We start from the raw sequence: 19,702 nt of genomic DNA on the forward strand, positions 1-19,702 counted from the left end.
TAGATCTCTCCCTTGAATGCCATACTCCTGTATCCACCTGCCTGTTTTACTTGATGTCCAATATGAACCTCCAGCCTTATTCAGAAGCTCAGCTCCTTGAGTGACAGAAGTTCTCTTTGAGTGACATCTCTTTTTTTTTCTAGTACTCCTGGAAACCTCCAAAGACGTGTTTGGCCCAAAACCTTTGAGGTTTCCATGATTCCTCTTTCTGATAGATATCCCATGTTTGAGCCATCACAGAATCCTGTCAGCTTTATCTTTAAAATATGTCTAGGTCTGACTACTTCTTTTCCCTTCCATTGAACCCATTCTGGTTCAAGCTACCCTCTTTTTCCCCTTGGATTAGTTAGTCCTATATCAACCTCTTTGTTGGTCTCTTTGCTTTTGCCCTTGATTCCTTGCTCTCTGTTTTCAACCCAAGAACCAGAGTTACCTTGCTAAAGTTAAGTCAGATACTGTACTCTGCTCAAAATGTTCCAGTGACTGTTTCATTCAGAGTAAAAATCAGTCCTTACTGTGACTTCCAATAGTGTGTCACTCTACCTTGAACTCTGTCCTTCTGCGCTCTACATCATTCTTTGTTTCAGCCACTGGTCTCCTTCCTGGTCCTGGAAGTGCCAAATTTGTGCTCAGCTCAGAGCCTTTGAATGTGCTGTTCTCCTTGCCTGGATGCTCTTCCCTCAGATATTCATTCACAAGGATGGCCTCCTTACCTCTTCTGGTTCTTTATTCTAAAGGAACTCTTTCCTAGTTCCGTAACTAAAATTTCAGTCTCTGCTCCTGACATTTAGTGTTTCCTTTGGTTCTTCATTTTTTCCCGCTTAACACTGAGCATTATATAACCTACTATATATGTATATATGTGTACACACACACACACACACACACACACACACACATATGTATGTATTTTAATTTATACTTTGTCTCCCCCATGAGGACATAAGCCCCATGAGGACATAAGCCCCATGAGGACAGGTATTTTTCTCATTTGGTTACAGTCAGAATTTAGAACTATGCCTAGCACATTGTCAGCATATAATACATACTTAATTAGATGGAACAAATAAAAGGGCTTAGGTAGTTTCAGGTTGTAGTTAACACATAATTTTACTTTGTATTTATGGGATTTTTGTATGTGTGTGTGTGTTTTGGAGAAGGGCATTGGGATTAATGACATGAATGAATTCGTGGTTTCAAACCAACCATTTTAAATTGTTTCTAAAGCCAAAGTGCTGTTGCTCTGAAGTTACTCATAACAAAAATTTTTTGTAATATTTTGTGATGTTCTGATTATAGTCATTGTTTCTTTTAATTACTTGATTGTTTCATTCTTACTTTTCTGTACAGTGAATCTTCTCATCTGCTGTACCTGTTGGAACACACCTGGAAAGATGCCAGGTTCATTTTGCAGATCATGTGTGAGCTAAATGTTCTTCCATTAGCATTGCAGATCACTAACATCGCTGGGAACATTATGGTAAATTTAACTTAGAAAGGGGGAAAAAGCATTTCCTGTTGGATTCAGTGTTTGCTTGGGGTAGTTGTTATATGATAATGAGTCTAAATGCATGCTTATAAAATGAGTAACTTGTATTCTGGAAGCTGGGCTTCTTTTGTGAAATGAACTGGCTGCGAGAAGGGGAGGAAAGCCAGGTGCAGTATGTTGAAATTTTGGGTGAACATAAGGATCATCTCTAACATCTGGATGTGTCTGATGTGTGGAATGGTCTCTTTGGGAGTAAAGAAATAGCCCAAGTGGTGTCAGTATTTTAAGCTTTCTTTGTCTCTTTTTAACTATACTGCTCAAAGGAAATGTTAGAATGAATTTTGTACCTTCTTATTTTTAAAGCAGCCCTTATTAGGAAGAATGATTGTGGAGGAGGTGCTATAATTAAATTTACTGTCTCAAAGTTGCCTTTGTTTGTTACAGCTTTGAGTTCATATTTAAAAAAGAAATTCTATTTACTAGTCTAGGACGCTGATGGGTGGACGATCTGAGCGTAATGAGTTCTTGTTACTTCATGCGTTTTATGAAAACAACTATATTGTGCCCGACAAGCAGATTTTCAGAAAGCCTCAGCAAAAACTGGTGGGTCCAAACTTGCATAGTGTTTTGCCTTTTTTTAATCCCCTTTTATTACCTAGATAGCTTTTTTTGCTATGATTATTTCTGCTTCTAAAATAATTAACCTCCTGTATACTGTAGAAAGCATGTCAGATTCAGTCTGTTGTGTTTTTGTGGTGATTTCCTTCTTCACGTTTTTCTGTGTGGATGAAAGTTATTTGTGAAATAGGAAAATCTTTGAGGGTAGCATTAAGTTTCTCTGATTGGGTGAGCATACAAGGAAAATGTTTTGCGATCTTAGCTGTATCAAAAGTTAGATACCAGTTAAACCTTTACTTTCCTTAAATGCATGAGCCTTTATTTTTTGTTGCTTTGTGGCATTTTTGTATGCTAGAAGGATCAGGTCACCACAATCAGTTTTCTAAAGTGGCCTCCATGACATTGGAACTAAAACTTAGTTACCAGTTTGTCCTCACTGATAGCAGTTGAATCAAAGGGGAAATTTAATGTTAAGATGATTCAAGTTTTTGTATTTGTTTTATATACATTATCAAAATTGGTATAGGGAATGTTAACTTACAGGAGCTTGACTTCTGAGGTATTGAATATTGGTTATTAATAAACTACTTGGGAATGAATTTTAAGTGTATGGACACTTTAAGGTCTCCAAATTAATGAGGATAATGATCATATCTGTATGAAATCTTTAGTATTGCTACATCATGATTGTTAGAGTAATGAATTTAGGAGGACTCTTACTGTCTCAGATTTTACATTATATGAAGCATTGTATCTTTAGTATCCATTGATTTAAAAAATAAAAGGTTTTGTGAATTCAGAAATATTCTATTTTTTTTAAACGATTTTATTTATTTATTCATGAGAGGCACACACACAGAGAGAGAGAGAGAGAGAGAGAGAGGCAGAGACACAGGCAGAGGGAGAAGCAGGCTACATGTAGGGAGCCTGATGTGGGACTTGATCCCGGGTCTCCAGGATCACACCCCCAGCCGAAGGTGGCGCTAAACCCCTGAGCCACCCAGGCTGCCCCTGAATTCAGAAATATTCTAAAGTAGAATTTGCATATTTATTAACTCCAGGATATAGTGTTTTGGCAACTCCCATGCTTGGCATTCATTTGGGTTTGTGAACATATTACAGTAACTGTCATTCCCCCTAGGTAGCTAAAAGCAAATAATGTTTGTTAGAATTGTGTACTGCAGCTGGAAAAGGGAGAGTCATAATACTTCTTAATAAGTTAATCAGTTGCTGGCTGGTGAAGTTCTCTTTCCCTTTGATATTAGGGAGATGAAGATGAAGAACTTGATGGAGATGCCAATAAATACAAGAAAGGACGTAAGAAAGCCGCTTATGCTGGAGGCTTGGTATTGGACCCTAAAGCTGGTAAGGCTGCGCAGCAGGTGGGTTTGTCCCTGGTGTTATGGAATTTTTTTCATGCAGACCTAGGCTTGAGAAACTGAAAGACCTGAAATTGTATTTTGTAGGTTAGAAATAGGTCTTTTAATGACCTTATTTTTGTCTTCTGTTGATGTGAAAATCTTGTTGGCCAGTCACCTGACATGAATCAATATGAATCTTTTTTAACTTTTTTCCTGTGTTCCAAAAAAGGTTTGTGGACATTGACATTTAAATTCTGTGTGATTTTCATGTATCATGAGATACTCTGTTTAAAAATTTTTTTTCAGGGATCCCTGGGTGGCGCAGCGGTTTGGCGCCTGCCTTTGGCCCAGGGCGCGATCCTGGAGACCCGGGATCGAATCCCACGTCAGGCTCCCGGTGCATGGAGCCTGCTTCTCCCTCTGCCTGTGTCTCTGCCTCTCTCTCACTCTCTCTGTGACTATCATAAATAAATAAAAATTTAAAAAAAAATTTTTTTTCAGTCATTTAAAGATGAAAACACTATTCTTGGCTCATGAGTGGTACAAAAAGGCAGGGGGGCACGCTGAATTTGGTCTGCGCATAGTTTGCCAACCCCCAGTCCAGTATATAGCTATTTGTCTTGTGGAAGAAGCATCTCTTTCTCCTCCCATGTACTCTAGAGAGTGGGCTCTGCCTCTGCCTGACTGCCTGGACCAGTTCGTTTGCACAGCAGAGTTCAAGAAAGTACAGACAGTAACCACCAAATTGAACTTTAATAGCAGAGTAACTACTCCCTCTTGTTGTTAATGGCAAATAAGATGTTCTATGGTACACAGAGCTGGAAGGGATCTTTTTTTTTCAATCTTATTAACTTTAAATTTTTAAGTGTACAGTTAAAGTAGTGTTAAGTATATTTACACTGTTGTACAGGAATATGAATTTTATGAAGTAATTTGAACTCTGAGTAGGAGACCTCTGACAAAAGTGATTTATTATTAGTTGTATTGAAACAGATCAGTAGGGATCCCTGGGTGGCGCAGCGGTTTGGCGCTTGCCTTTGGCCCAGGGCGCGATCCTGGATACCCTGGATCGAATCCCACGTCGGGCTCCCGGTGCATGGAGCCTGCTTCTCTCTCTGCCTCTCTCTCTCTCTCTCTCTCTCTCTCTCTCTCTCTCTCTGTGTGTGTGTGTGTTACTATCATAAATAAATAAATTAAAAAAAAAAAGAAACAGATCAGTAGTCCTTTCGTGTTAGATAGAGCTGGGCTTAAATTCTGCCTGTGTGATCTTGGGCTTCCTCTTGAACCTTTGTAAGCCTCACGTTCCTCTTCTGTAAAATGGAGATAAGAATAATACCTACTCTTGAAATTAATATAGCACTGTATGTTAACTACACTAGAATTTTAAAAAAAGAATAATATCTACCACACAGAGACTTAAGGAACAAAGTGATTGTTTAGTATAGTGCTCGACACAGAGTATGCTATCAACATATGTTTGTGGCTGTTTTTATTTTCTTAATAGTGGACATTTATTTTTGTTCAGTTTCTTCTTAAGGTGAAGATACTCTTTGTAAATGTCCTAGAGAAACATAGTAGCTTTCTGTTCACTCTTTGCAAGTAAAAAGGGTGGATCGTTCCACTGCTGACACACATCTCTTGTCTGATTTAATACCATTTGTGTACAGGTAAGTGGGCTTCCCGTTTTATTCTTAGGAAGTATGATGATGAAAAAATACCTAACTACTCACAGGTATGGATCACAAACATTTTGGGGGTGAAGGTGGCATGGTAGGTGGGAGGGAATACTTGCTTAAAGGAGAATTTTACATTTTTTTGAGATGGATATGACACCTATCTGAAGTAATTGATAGGAGAAGGTGTTTGCCCATCATAATGGTGTACTTGGGGACTGCTGCAGAAAGGATTGTTCGTTGTAGTTGGTTTCAAGGTGAGACATGTTCTCTTCTTGCCTGTTCTTTTGTGACTTCAGTTTTTACTCTAATACAAGTCATTTTTATAGAGTGATAGTAGATGACTTTTTTCCTTTGATAGAACTCGCTGCTTTGAATAGTACATTGTTTCTAATACACTTTGTTGTATAGTACTTCTGATGTTATGTTTTGACCAGTCTGCTTTTTTCTTTAGCCCTCCCCCTTTTTTTCCCCTTACTTGTATCTGCTTTTTTAAAAATGACTTTCTGTTTTGTTTTGTTTTTTTAATGACTTTTTGTAATATGGCTTTTTTGTTGCAGGTTTTTATGATAAGTTTATTTTGCTCCTGGACTTCAACAGTCTGTATCCTTCCATCATTCAGGAATTCAACATTTGTTTTACAACAGTGCAAAGAGTTGCTTCAGAGACACAGAAAGTTACGGAGGTTTGTATTCAACTGAGGGCTCTTTAAATTGAGATTAAAAGCAATGCTTAAAGAAGGAAGAGAACCAGAGGGGGTTAGCATTCTAGTTTCTCCTGTTAAGGATACAATTTTTCCTTTCTTAGTGGTCAAAAAAGGTAGAGGGTTGAGTAGATGGAAATTCACAGTGGTTCCATACATTATTTAACAACTTTATTGAGATATAATTCACATAAATTTCATCCATTTAAAATATACAATTTAATGCCTTTTAGTGCATTTACTGAGTTTGCAACCTTCACCACAATTTGATGGCATTTTCATTACTCTTCAAAGAAACCCCCTATGTTGTAGCTGTTCCATCCCTCCATTCCTCCCAGACCTCAGCAACTACTAATTTTTCTGCCTCTATAGATTTATGTATTTTGGACATTTCTTGTTTTTTTTTAAAGATTTTATTTATTCATTCATGAGAGACACAGGGGGAGAGAGAGAGAGAGAGAGAGAGAGAGGCAGAGACACAGGCAGAGGGAGAAGCAGGTTCCATGCAGGGAGCCCGATGCGGGACACTATATTGGGACCCCAGGATCATGCCTTGGGCCGAATGCAGGCGCTAAACCGCTGAGCCACCCAGGGATCCCCGACATTTCTTGTAAATGGAATCTTATGTGACCTTTTGTGTTCTGGCTTATTTCACTTGGCATACTATTTTCTTTTTTTTTCCCAAATTTTTATTTAAGTTCTAGTTAACATATGGTGTAATATTGGTTTTAGAAGTAGAAGTTAGTGATTCTCACTTACATATAACACCTGGTACTCAATAGAAGTGCCCTCCTTAATACCCATCACCCATTTAGCCCATCCCTGGCTCACCTCCCCTTCAGCAACCCTCAGTTTGTTCTCTGTAGTTAAGAGTCTGTTTTCTGGTTTGCCCCTTTTTTCTCAATGTTCATCTGTTTGGTTTTTTTTTTTAGATTTTATTTATTTATTCATTAGAGACACAGAGAGAGAGGCAGAGATACAGGCAGAGGGAGAAGCAGGCTCCATGCAGGGAGCCTGATGTGGGACTCGATCTGGGGTCTCCAGGATCAGGCCCTGGGCTGAAGGTGGTGCTAAACCGCTGAGCCACCTGGGCTGCCCTGTTCATCTGTTTTGTTTCTTAAATTCCACATATGAATGAAAACATGTATTATTTGTCTTTCTCTGACTGACTGACTTCCCTGAGCATAATATACTCAAGCTCCATCCATGTTGTTGCAAATCGCAAGATTTCATTCTTTTGATGGTTGAATAATATTCCATTCTCTGTGCGTGTGCATGTATATGTGTGTGTAGGTGTTTGCGTGTGTAGATACACACACCATTTCCTCTTTATTCATTCATCAGTCAGTGGACATTTGGGCTCTTTCCATAGTTCGGCTGTTGTTGATAATACTTCTGTAGACATCAGGGTATGTATGCCCCTTTGAATTTGTGTATCAACAGGGTAGCTCTATTTTTAGCTTTTTGAGGAACCTCCATACTTTTCCAGAGTGGCTGCACCAGTTTAGCATACTGTTTTCAAGATTCGTCTGTGTTGTAGCAAGTATTAGTACTTCATTCCTATTTGTTGCTGAATAATATTCCATTCTGTAGACATGTATGTATCACATTTTGTTTATTTTTGGAATCATCTTGTTAATTTATGCAAAAATGCCTCCTGGGATTTTGGTAGGGATTGTACTGGCTCTATAGATTGATTTGGGGAGTATACCATCTTAATGTTAAGTCTTCCAATCCATGAAAATTGGGTCTTTCCATTTAATTAGGTCTTTAATTCCTTCCACTGATGTTACCTAGTTTTCACTGCTCAATTCTTATACTTCTTTTATTAAATTTATTCCTAAGTATTTCATTCTTCTTGATGCTATTGTATTATTCATTGCTAATGTATTGAAATACAACTGATTTTTGTATATTCATCTTATATGCTGCAACCTTCCTGAAGTCCTATATCATATACCACTTCTAATATTTTTGTGGATGCCTTAAGATTTTCTACACATAGCACCATGTTATCTGCAAAGAGAGATAATTTTAAATTTTTATAATCTGGATGCTATATATATATATATATATATATATATATATATATATATATTTATATTTTGGTCTGTCCCTGGCTGGAACCTTCAGTACAATATTGAATAGAATTGGCAAGAGAGACACCCTTGTCTTGTTCTGGTCTTAGGGGGAAAACATCCAGTCTTTATTTCACCATTAAGTATGATATTCACTGGAGGTTTTCCGTAGGTGGTGTTTATCAGATTGAGAAGTTCCCTTTTGTTCCCAGTTGGTTGCATGTTTTTATCACAAAACAGTGCTGGATTTTGTCAGCCACTTTTTCTTTATCTATTGAGATAATCATGTACTTTTTATACTTTATTCTTTTAATATGGTATATTACATTGATTTTCTGGTGTTGAACCAGCCTGTGTCTCTGGGATAAGTTCCACTTGGTTTTGGTGTATAATCCTTTTTATATGTTTCTAGTTTCAGTTTGTTAGTATTTTGTTGAGGAGTTTTCTGTTTGTATTCATAAGGGCTTTTAGTGTATAGTTATTTTTTCTTGTTATGTCTTTGCCTGGTTTTGGTAATAGGAGAATAGTGGGGATGTTATACTCTGTGTTAGCAAATCGAATTCCAATTAAAAAAAAAAAAGAAAAAAAAAAAGAATGGTGGCCTCATGGAATGACTTGGCAAGTATTCTCTCCTCTTCTTCTTTTTTTTTTTTTTTGGAGAATTTGTGAAGGATTCATATTAATTCTGCTTTAAATATTTGGTAGAATTCACTAGTGAAATTATCTGGTCTTAAGACTTGTCTTTTTTTGATTTCCTATTCAATTTTTGTTATAGGTCTATTCACATATTTTATTTCTCTTCGAGTCCATTTTGGTAGTTTGTGTCTTTCTAGGAATTTGTCCATTTCGTGTAAGGTTATCTAATTGGCATAAAATTGTTCATAGTACTCTTTTATAATTGTTTCTTTAAGGTCGTTAATAATGTCCTTCTTTTATTCCCGATGAGTCATTTTTTTGTCAATGCAGCTAAAATTTGTCAGTTTTGCTAATCTTTACAGAGAAGGAACTTTGGTTTTGTTGATTTTTCTTTATCTTCTATATGTCCATTCTAATCTTTATTACTTCCTTCTTTCTCCTTTCTTTGGCTTACTCTTATTTTTCTAGTTTCTTAAGGTAGAAAGTTAGGTTATTGATTTGAGATCTTTTCTGTTAATATAGTTACAGCTGTAAATTTACCTGTAAGTATTGTGTTAGTTTCATCCCGTTAGTTTTGTTATTGTCACTCATATCTTAATTGTCAGGCCCCTCTCCCATCAATCGACCATTGATCTAACTTCTGTCACCATTGTTTAGTTTTGCTTATTCTAGAACTTAATATAAGTGGAGCAATACAGTATGTAATCTTTAGTGTGTGGCTTTTTTGTTCAACATGATGTTTTTGAGATTCATCCATGCTGTTGCATTATCAGTAGTTCTTTCCTTTGTATTGGTGAGAAGTGTTCCACACTTTATCTAGTTGCCCGAGATGAGCTTTTGGGTTTTCAGTGCTTAGTTATTATTTTATTAAAGATTTATTTATTTTAGAGCGAGCGAGCAGGGGGGAGGGGCAGAGGGAGAGGATCTTCAGGCAGACTCTCCACTGAGCTTGCAGCCTAACATGGGGCTTGATTCCACAAGCCATGAGATCTTGACCTGAGCTGAAATCAGGTGTCAGACCCTTGACTGACAGTCACTCAGGCATCCCGTTGGGTTTAGCTATTATTATTTTTTATTATTTTTTATTTTTTTAAGCTATTATTATTTTTTAAAGATTTCATTTATTTTTCCATGAGAGACACTGAGAGAGAGAGGCAGAGACAGGTAGAGGGAGAAACAGGCTCCCTCTGGGGACCCTGATGTGGGACTCAGGTCACACCCTGAGTTGTAGGCAGATGCTCAACCACTGAGCCACCCAGACATCCCTGTGTTTAGTTATTATTAATAAAGCTGTGAACATTCTTCATATCTTTTTGTGGACATGTGCTTTCATTTTTGGGGGTAGATACCTAGGCAGTGAATTTGCTGGTTTGTATGGGAAGTGTAAGTTAACCTGAAAAGAAATTGCCAAATTATTTTCCTTAGAAGTTCTACTGTCTTACCCACTCCCACTAGTGGTGAATATGAACCATGCCACATCATCTCCAATACTTGATAGTTTCATTCTTTTAAATTTTGGTTACACAAGCCTTTGTTACTGGTTCTCACTAAATGGCCCTTTTAAAGGAATCTTTTTGAATTATTTCACATGGATTTGAATCTAACCAGTGACTAGTCAACAGTTTTATGTAGGTCTTAATAACTTAATGTGTGGTTCTTCATGTATAAAGCTTATATAATTGACTGTCAGTAAGGAATTTTATTAGATGTGGTTCTCTAACAGTAAAAGAGGTCAAGTTATAGGTTATCTTTATATATTGTTTTTCTCTATTTTTTGTACATGTGACAGAAGATGTCTGTTTACCCTCTTGTGCCTGATTTTCCATGTCTCTTAATTCTGACTGCATGCTTTGGGAGCTGTTTTTCAGCCCCAGTTCTGTTGTCCTAGAATAGAGAATCTTAAAGTCTTGGCCCAGGCTGGTCCCATCAGCTGTGCCACAGGAATGGGTTCACAGAGTACAAAATGGCTGCTAAGGATGGGCCTTTCTGTGGGACTAGAGGATAATTTTACAGAGAAGATATTGGGTAGACATCCCCAAAAGGTAGTGACTACATTGGATAAATAATATGCATTGAGCTCTTTCCTGCTACTGTGTCAGCCTTGTGATAATTGTCATGATCCAACCTCCTCCATCTCCCTCTACTTTTTTGTTCATTTGAGCTTTCCAGTTTGGATTCTGGATAAATAATAGAATCACTTAAGAGTTAGAAGACACCTTCAAGGTCATCTAAGAAGTACTATACATGAGCCAGTTTATAGGTTTTGTATCATTTTACTCTGTAGTATCTCAGTTGGTCTTCAGAATAGATAGTGCCACACAGCTAGTGGTGGGAGAGCTGGGCATGGATTGTAAATTTCCTGACCTCAGATCCTTCCAGTTCACTTTTTATCGGACATCTCTAGTTGTAAATAAATTGGAATGTGTACCAAGATATCTTTAATAGGTTTGCTATCATTGTCTGCTATATCGGAAAACAGTAGGTCCTATTACTATTGTAAGATTGTTTATCTAAAAATATTGATCTTTATAAAACCAGATACTTTGTAAAGGCTGTTATCAAATGGCATTGAGTTGACATACTTGAAGACAAGAGGTTTATTTTTAATTCTGAAACTTTGAAGGGATAAACATGCCTGGCTTCTCTTTGTGGCCTGTTAATAGAATTCATGGAAGCATCAGAAAGATCGTCTAATGCTTTCTCTGCTCTTTTCTTCTGTAAATTTTAATATCAGAAGACTGCTAGTTACTTTTCTAAAATGTTGCTATTTTACCAATTGCAAAGCAATTTGCAGATGAAAGGTATTACATAGATGTTAAGGAATTTGGATATATTAATTTTTAGAAACTTTTCATGGACTTTTTAAATATGTGTTTCAAATTCCTAAAAGAAATTTGCTGATTTAGTGTTTAGGGTTTTAGTTTTTAGTCTAAAACACTTAAAATAATTGCCACGATTTTTCATATTTGTAAAAGTTTTATGACGTTTTGTTTGGGAGTATATTTGACTTAAAACCATAGTTTGGTTTTGTTTGTATTTTTTTTAAAATCCTAGCAGTCTCAGTGTTTTTATTTTAAAAACAATTTCTCTGAACATGTTGCTTGTCAATCTTGTTGAAGAGAGGAGTTATGTATAAAAATTGATCCCTTTAAATGATACTGACATTAATCAACAATGAGAGGGGTGGAGATACTGGGAGTGAGGCTGAGAGAAGTGGGAGAAGAGGCCAGTGGTAACTTATTTTCAGCTTTTTCTTCTCCCACCTATGTGTTTTTGACCTATGCTTATGCAGGAAAGTAGTTTTTCAAGATTTGATCATCATGTAAAGTTTCCACAAAATATTAAATAATATTTTAGTAATTTGTTTTATAAAAGTTTGATTTGTCTGAAATTTCTGTTGTGTGTTTCTCAGGATGGAGAACAAGAACAGATCCCTGAGCTACCAGACCCAGGTTTAGAAATGGGCATTTTGCCCAGAGAGATCCGGAAACTGGTAGAGAGGAGAAAACAAGTCAAACAACTAATGAAACAGCAAGATTTAAATCCAGACCTTGTTCTTCAGGTATATCTTTTCACTAAGACATCTGAGTGACAGTCTCAGCTTTCAGAGTTTGATTACCTGGGAGTGATTTAAACATGATGCTGTGGACAATTGGGTGGCTTATTTTAAGTTTGTGGGTAGGAAACCATTCAAAAACACTAGAATGCCTCAGAATGGAAGACCCCTCTGTCTGCAAAGCAGTATCTGAACAAAATCCTTCTGGAAGCTTTGGAGTCCGTGTTTACTTGCTTATAGAAGGTCAGGGAATCATGGATTTGAGAGGATGGGTTGAGTTGTTGAGAGTTCTTTTTTTCCCAGGGGTATTGAGAGTTTCTCCTTCTCATTGGTGTTATAAAAAGACATCTCATGTAATGATTAAACATCTACAAATATTGTTGTCTCTTGTCCCTGTGGTCTACAGTATGACATTCGACAGAAGGCTTTGAAGCTAACAGCAAACAGTATGTATGGCTGCCTGGGATTTTCCTACAGCAGATTTTATGCCAAACCACTGGCCGCTCTGGTGACATACAAAGGAAGGGAGGTAAATGTAACATCTCTAAAAATTAAGAATTTCTTTTTTAACTATTATGTGTTATAATGTGGGAGAGCCAAGTTTGTTACCTGTTATAGAGCTTCAAATACCCCTTTCTTAGGACATATTGGAGACAGATAGTTTTTTAAGTAAGGATTTATTCATTCATCCATTGAGAGAAAGTATTTATTGTCTACTCTGTACCAGGCATTGTTAAGGGGGTAGACTGTTGAGCAAGACGTAAGATCCTCCTGCATCATAAGGGTCACATTCATTCTACGTAGAGCAGGGGGTGTATAGAGTGGCATGCATTGGGGACTTGGAACTGGGAGGAGGGTAGTTTGGGAAAATAGACTATAAATAAGTGAATAAACAAATACAAAAAAAGAGAATATGGTAGAAGTAAATGCTGTTCAGATAATTAAAACAGGGTGGTGGGCTAGTTTAATGTTAAGATGGCTAGTTTAGATTGGTCAGGGAAGACTTCTTTAGGAAGTAGCATGAATGAGAGCAAAGTGATATAAAGGAACTAGTTTGGTTGCTAATGTGTTAGGTTGCATTGTGAGGGAAAGGAAGAAATCAAGGAGGATTGCCTCCGTTTTAGTCCTATAGCTGGTTAGCTTATGGAGCCATTTACTAAAATGGAGAGATCTGGGAGAGAGGAATTAGGAATTCTTTTTAGGCTTCGAGATTTGTAATAGATCTCTAGGCATGTAAGGTAGGCAGTTGGATGTAGACGTCCACAATTCCAGGAATAGATGAGGAGTGGAGTTATGGATTGAGAGTTATTGGCTTTAGAAAGATGAGCCAGATACCAAACAGATTTGAGATACTTCACTTTGTAAACACTATAAGCTTCAGCTGCTTGAGCCCCACATGTGTGGGTTTTTCTTAATTTGTAAAAGAATAGTTATGTTAAATATTAAATTCCATTTCATTCCAGTAAACTATTGATTCCCATCAGTGGATTTGAGACTACTCAGTCTTAAGGAGGTAGTTCATGGTTATGGATAGAATGTTCATTTTGAGATTCTGAAATCAGAATACTCAAGCGTAGGGGTTGACAAAAGTGTGGCCCAATGGCCAAATCTAGGCAGCCATTTATTTTTGTTAATAAAATTTTACTGGATCACAACCATATTTTTTTATGTTTTATCTGGCTGCTTCTGCTTTATAAGAATTGAGTAATCAGGGTCAGGACTTGCATGTCCTGCAAAGCCTAAAATATTAGCCATCTGGCCCTTTTTCAGAAAACATGTTTCTTTTTTTAAAGATTTTATTTATGTATGTATGAGAGAGACACACACACACACACACACACACACACACACACACACACAGGCGAAGCAGGCTCCCTATGGGGAACCCAAAGCAGGACTCAATCCCAGGGCCCTGGGATCATGACCTGAGCCAAAGGCAGGTACTCAACCACTGAGCCACCCAGGTGCCCCAGAAAACATGTTTCTGCCTTAGAGTCTAGACCAACACTGTCCAGTAGTCTTTGAGATGGTGAAAATGTTCTCCACCTGCAGTATATAATATAATAGGGCTGCTACTATATTATAGTAGGCCACTAGCCCAAGTGGCTAGTGAGCATTTGATATCTGGCTAGTGTTGATTTTGAGTTTTATTTAATTATAATTAAAATAAATTTAACTTTAATTATCCGCATGTGGCTAGTGGCTCCTCTCTTGGTCAGTGGATGGAGATCTAGCTGGCATGAAACAATGTTCAGAGCCACTCTTCTGTTGACAGCCCTATCTCATAGACTTGGCTTAGGGTACAGTGAGGAAAGGCAAAATGTGTATTAAACAACAGTGATATATAAGAAGCTTCCAGATGAATTACTTCATTAAAACCCCACAATTCAGTGATATGATTCATAACATTCCCATTTTGCAGATGCAGAAGCTAAGACTCAAAGAGGTGAAGTATAACAAGTGACTTTTTTGAATTGGAATCCTTATTTTCCTGATTGTAAGGCTTCTACCACAGTAGAGTTGTCTACCCCATCTCATGATGTCTTTCATGACTGTGCTTCTGCTTTATATTCTACCTTTTATTCCCCAAAGGACATCTTTTTTGATACTCATTTGAAGACACAGGCCCTTTTTGCATGGGAAGATATAGGTATTTTAGGGGCTAGTTGAAGTGAGAGAAGGATGTTTTCAGTTTCTTAGGCTAAGTTTACTTTAAAATTATTTAAATTTTATTTCTGTGTATGTATCCAGTGGCTTCTGATAGAATACCATCTTATTTTTGTATTAGGAAATGCACTCACTATGCCCCAACTGGGTGATAATACATAGGTTGACTATTGAGATTGGATCAAGGTTACTCTTAAGTTTCTCACGAGAGGCAATAGTTGACAATTTACTCCCTTGGAGAGTGCCTCTTGCTGTTGGGAAATCCCTGTTGTTACATTTTCTGCATTGGCTCAGAAATCCACAAGCTTAAAAGGGCACTGTTGATAATGATAAGCCCCAAATTTGTCCAGCGATCTCCCCCACTTCCCTAATCCATTGTACTTTAAGGGCAATATTTTTGTTTAGCTTGATCTTTAATAAAGGGTGTTTAAACCCAATTTTAATTTTTCTGTTATATAAAATATAGCAGTAACAAATCTTAAACTATAAAAAGAACCCTCTGCTCTCTCCGCTAAAAAACAGTTTCAAAGAAATCTAGAAATAATCATATGTGATTTAAATTCTTGGTTTCTACTTTCCCCCTTGTCTCTTTCCCCTTTGCTCCTTCCCACAAATAAAAAAAATATAACAACTGTGGAAAGTCGGTCTTGAAAGTAATGTGAGGTTAATGAGAAATAATAATTACACAGTTGCTCCCTGGAAATCTTATTCTAGAAGAAGATTCAAAGCCACCTACAGAAATTATTTCCTAAAATAAAACTGATTGTTAAAGTATTGGTGATAATTATTAGCACTGGTGGATAGAAATATTCTCTGTGGTAATCGGTCTTTGGGTTTACTAGCATTTTCCATATATACTATTAGGCCTTTATGATTTCAAATGTTTCTTGGTTATTAAAAAGGTAGGAGGGGTGAAGTGTAAAATCAGAGTCAGTTGGCTGAGATTTTGGAATACCTTTGTAATTTATCACACTTGTTTTTTTGGTAAGAAGATGGAGTGGACAAAATAATAGAACAACCTGAAGATCTTAGAAGTTTGCTTGTTTGCTTTTCAAGTTCTTGTAGGATAAATTAGATTAAGGTTCAAGTGGAAATGAATGAGAAGGAAACCTGATAGCAAGTCATCTGAAAAGATGGTAAAATTTTACATTTGAATATGTCTGGGGAGGCCGTAAGCCTGCCCGCCTCCTTTCTTGTTTTTAAGTCTATTTTGTATGTGCTCAGTTTTGTTGGAATCATGGAGGTTTGGCTCTGGTGACCTAATAATTTCTGTAATCAAATGTATTATGGCTGCTAGAGTACTCAGGGTAATTACTAATTGTACTTTCATAAACAGGTTTATAATAAAAATGCTAATAGTTGTGTCAAATGGACATCAATATTGTCTTTTCCCAGGTGTGATTTTTCACACTTTAAACTCTTCTGTGATTTTTAATTGCTCGGTGGTAGAGGAATTAGTTAATGGTTAAAGAATTGTATGAGGGACCTCATAGCGTGCAAGTTACTTAGAAAATAAGGAAGTCAGTGTTTCCAGAGAAGTAATATGGAAACTTAGTTTATAGACACTCAAAAGTGAATCAATATAAGTATCACCTGTATTTGTGTTTGTTCTCTATGTATGGAGAGAGACATAAAAAGTGATACTGGGCAAGTTGATAGTGTTAAGTAGACTTAGGTTGTAAACTACGGAGACAACCGGAGACAACCGCCTCAATTGTCCTCAGTTGTTGTCCTCAGTTGTCGTGACTGGTGTGGTAATTGAAGTGATTGTTCACTAGATGGCGATAGACACCCTGAGATCATTAATCAATTAAGGGTTTTATTCTGTGAACAATAGTGAAGGCCATTTAGTGACACAAATCTGTCCAAATTTTTGACTTTAATGAATTTTGAAACTGTTAAAGGCTAACCCTGGATCAAAGGATTGTAATACTCTATTTAGTGTTTAAAATAATGACGTTTTTTGAACTGTAAGTTTTTATTGATAAGAAGAATCATTGAATGTGTCCTAGCAAGCAGATTCTTCTATCACATAGCTAAATTCATACATCTTGCCATAAGGCTACAATACATGACTCACTTGGCCTCAGTATCAGGCTAATCTAAAGAGAATTGAAATGATTTTGATATATAATTTCACCCCTTAGGGTTTTTTGTAAAGGGATTTTAAACTTACTCTTTACTTAAAAGCATACTCCTTGCATAATCCTTAGTGTAATGGTAATATTTGTCCTTATGGAATAATTAGTACTGTACTCTGTTATTTCTGTGCTCTTGATAACAACGATTTTTGATCTGGATTTCTGGTTGCATTTTAAAGTGAACGTATGCTCTCATTTCAGTGTAGAGCCCATGTGTTGTTAGTTTCTCACCCAGTAGGCTGACATGAGTCTTTGCCAACTAGTTGTAGACTGCCTAGCTTTCAGTGGTGCTCAGAGCTGAAATTTGTACATTTAGAAAATGTAGCCAAATCATTGCATGAAAACATCGCAGTCTGGGTGAGCCTTACTGGGAATCTTTTGGCAATGTGCTAGCACCTGTCAGAAGCCCTTCGAAATGGTCCCCAGGACAGAGGGTTTAGCCTCTGTTGGTATCTGTGATGAAAGAAGAAGTGAATCTGGAGAATCTTATAATTAAGTACTAAGGGAGACTTTCATCTTTATCTGGAAAAAAGAGAAAATTTCGCTTTTTCCAATCTTTTTTCCTTAAAAGCATAGTTTTTTTTTTTTAATTAAAAGCAGTAAAATATTATATAGACATCTAAAGACTGGTTCCTTCCCACCATGTCTCTTTTCTTTCTCTTCTTCAAAAGTAACTGCTCTCAGGGTTCGTTTTGTGCTTTTTGCCCATGGTTTTTTGCTTTTACAACAAATATTTATTTATACCTGTGGTACATTGAAAGTTTTTACCATTTATGTGTCATGCTATACATATTTTTTTGCTGTATGCCAAAAAAATTTAGGGAAAAGTAGGGAAAAACCCTACTTTATATTCTCCTTTTTAAGTTTAATCTCCTTTTTTATTTACTCATGTTACCTCTTGTATAGTATTTCAGTGAATAAATAGAGCACAATGTTTTTTTGTTCTCCCATTGTCCACGTTTTTGGGTTTCCAAGTATTTCCTATAATTTTTTCCCTTTATAAACAATGCTACAGTATAGTGCCATATGTGCAAGAATTTCTCTCCTATATTACCAAGAGTGAAATTTGCACATCCACAAGCAGTATGTGATTTTATTGATAACAGCAATCATTTAATTTACAACAGCAAGCTAATTCTTTCAAATAGCTAAATTCATATCTGTGTCTGTCGGATCACTAAACTTGATCCCTCAGTCACATTATCAGAGGTTAATCTAAAGAGCATCAGAAATGATTTTGACATTCATTTTTACCTCTTCGATTTTTTAAAAAGATGTATTTATTTATTTATTTATTTATTTATTTATTTATTTATTTATTTATTTATTTATATTTTTATATTTTTATTTTTATTTATGAGAGAGCACGCACCAGCAAGGGGAGTGGCAGAGTGAGAGGGAGAAGCAGGTTCCCTGCCTAAGCAGGGAGCCCAATGCCGGGCTTTATCCCAGGACTCCGGGATCATGACCCTAGTTGAACATAGACGCCCAAACAACTGAGCCACCTAGGTGCCCCATCTCTTCAAATTTCTTATTTCTTTTTCTATTGAGGGATTTTATTTTATTATTATTATTATTTTAAATACTTTATTTATTTGAGAGAGAGACAGTGCATGCATGCAGGCACACACACAAGCAGGGGAAGTGGCAGGCAGAGGGAGAAGGGGAGAAGCAGGCTCCCCGCTGAGCAGGGAATTCCAAGATTGTGACCTGAGCCTTCCTAGCAGAAGGCAGACACTTAAACACTTAACTACTTAACCAACTTAGCCACCCAGGTACCCCTATTGAGGGATTTTAAACTTACTATAAACTTCTAAACATACTCGCACAATCTTTAGTGTTCTGCATCCTTGCCAGCACTTGTTTTTCTCAGAACTTTTAATTTTCGCCAGGTGAGTGTGAAATGGTATCTCATAGTGGTTTTAATTTTCATTTCCTGAGTATTAGTTGAGCATCTTTTCATTTGTTTGAACTCTTTGGCTTTCGTGCCTGAGTTCCCTGTATGTATACATACATGTTTTATATATGCGCCCTTTCTCTGGGTTGTATGTCTCTTGCTGTTTCTTCTTAGGTTTTCAAAGGCTAATCCTTGTTTGGTCATTTGTGTTGCAGATGTTTTTTAGTCTGTGGTTTTCCCTTTAACTTTATTTGTGGTCTTTGGGTGTGTAGAAGTTTTTTTTTATTTTAGTGCCAAATAATTTGATTTTTTTTCTTAAGAAATCTTTTCCCTCTTCCAATAATAGACTGCCCAGCTTTTGGTTTCTTATTTAGATTTTTAATCTTTCTGGAAATTATTTTTAGGGATGCTGTAAGTTAGGAACCCAGTTTTGTATTTGTCTATTTGCTTCCTTTGGAGTTGTTGAACCTGTTCCTGTATTCCACAGATTAGCAAACTGACCCTTGGGCTAACTGATCCACTGCCATTTTTTGTAAATAAAATTTTATTGGGCCTGCATTTGTGTTAAGCACAGCAGAGTTGAGTAGTTGCCACAGAAACTAAATGATCTGCAAAATTAAAATATATCCTTTCTAGTCTTTTACAGAAAAAAAATTTGTGCACCTCTGGTCTAAAAGAGGAAAGTCACCCTCCTTTTTAACACTGTGCCATGGTAGGTGAAAGTAGAGACAATTATAGGAAAGGTAGTAAGAAGGAAGGAAAATGATTTTTCAGACATATAGAGGGTTTGAGGTTTTCCTTTGCTTAGATTGTCATATGAGAACTTCTGTCAACCCAAGTAGAATGCAGGAGAAGCCTTTGAATCCTCTGAGGTTATACACAA

At 36.7% G+C, this 19,702-nt stretch overlaps 1 protein-coding gene and 1 non-coding gene across 4 annotated transcripts in view; both read left to right on the plus strand.

Annotated features, from left to right (window-relative positions):
* The window catches only part of POLA1 (DNA polymerase alpha 1, catalytic subunit), a 310,773-nt gene that overhangs the window by 45,933 nt on the left and 245,138 nt on the right, over positions 1 to 19,702 (plus strand). For all 3 annotated transcript variants that reach the window (XR_011998276.1, XM_025997428.2, XM_072744505.1), the window contains exons 21-26: positions 1,351 to 1,480; positions 1,973 to 2,092; positions 3,373 to 3,472; positions 5,702 to 5,826; positions 11,971 to 12,120; positions 12,521 to 12,643. Coding sequence is in view for 2 of the 3 variants with exons in the window: in XM_025997428.2 (XP_025853213.1) it covers positions 1,351 to 1,480; positions 1,973 to 2,092; positions 3,373 to 3,472; positions 5,702 to 5,826; positions 11,971 to 12,120; positions 12,521 to 12,643 (748 nt within the window). In the remaining variant the exon portion in view is untranslated. The remainder of the gene's footprint in view (positions 1 to 1,350; positions 1,481 to 1,972; positions 2,093 to 3,372; positions 3,473 to 5,701; positions 5,827 to 11,970; positions 12,121 to 12,520; positions 12,644 to 19,702) is intronic.
* Positions 4,973 to 5,101, plus strand: LOC112919174 (small Cajal body-specific RNA 24). The gene has a single exon (XR_003234838.1).

This window comes from Vulpes vulpes, chromosome X (genome assembly GCF_048418805.1).
Source record: "Vulpes vulpes isolate BD-2025 chromosome X, VulVul3, whole genome shotgun sequence".
NCBI classification, from domain to species: domain Eukaryota; kingdom Metazoa; phylum Chordata; class Mammalia; order Carnivora; family Canidae; genus Vulpes; species Vulpes vulpes.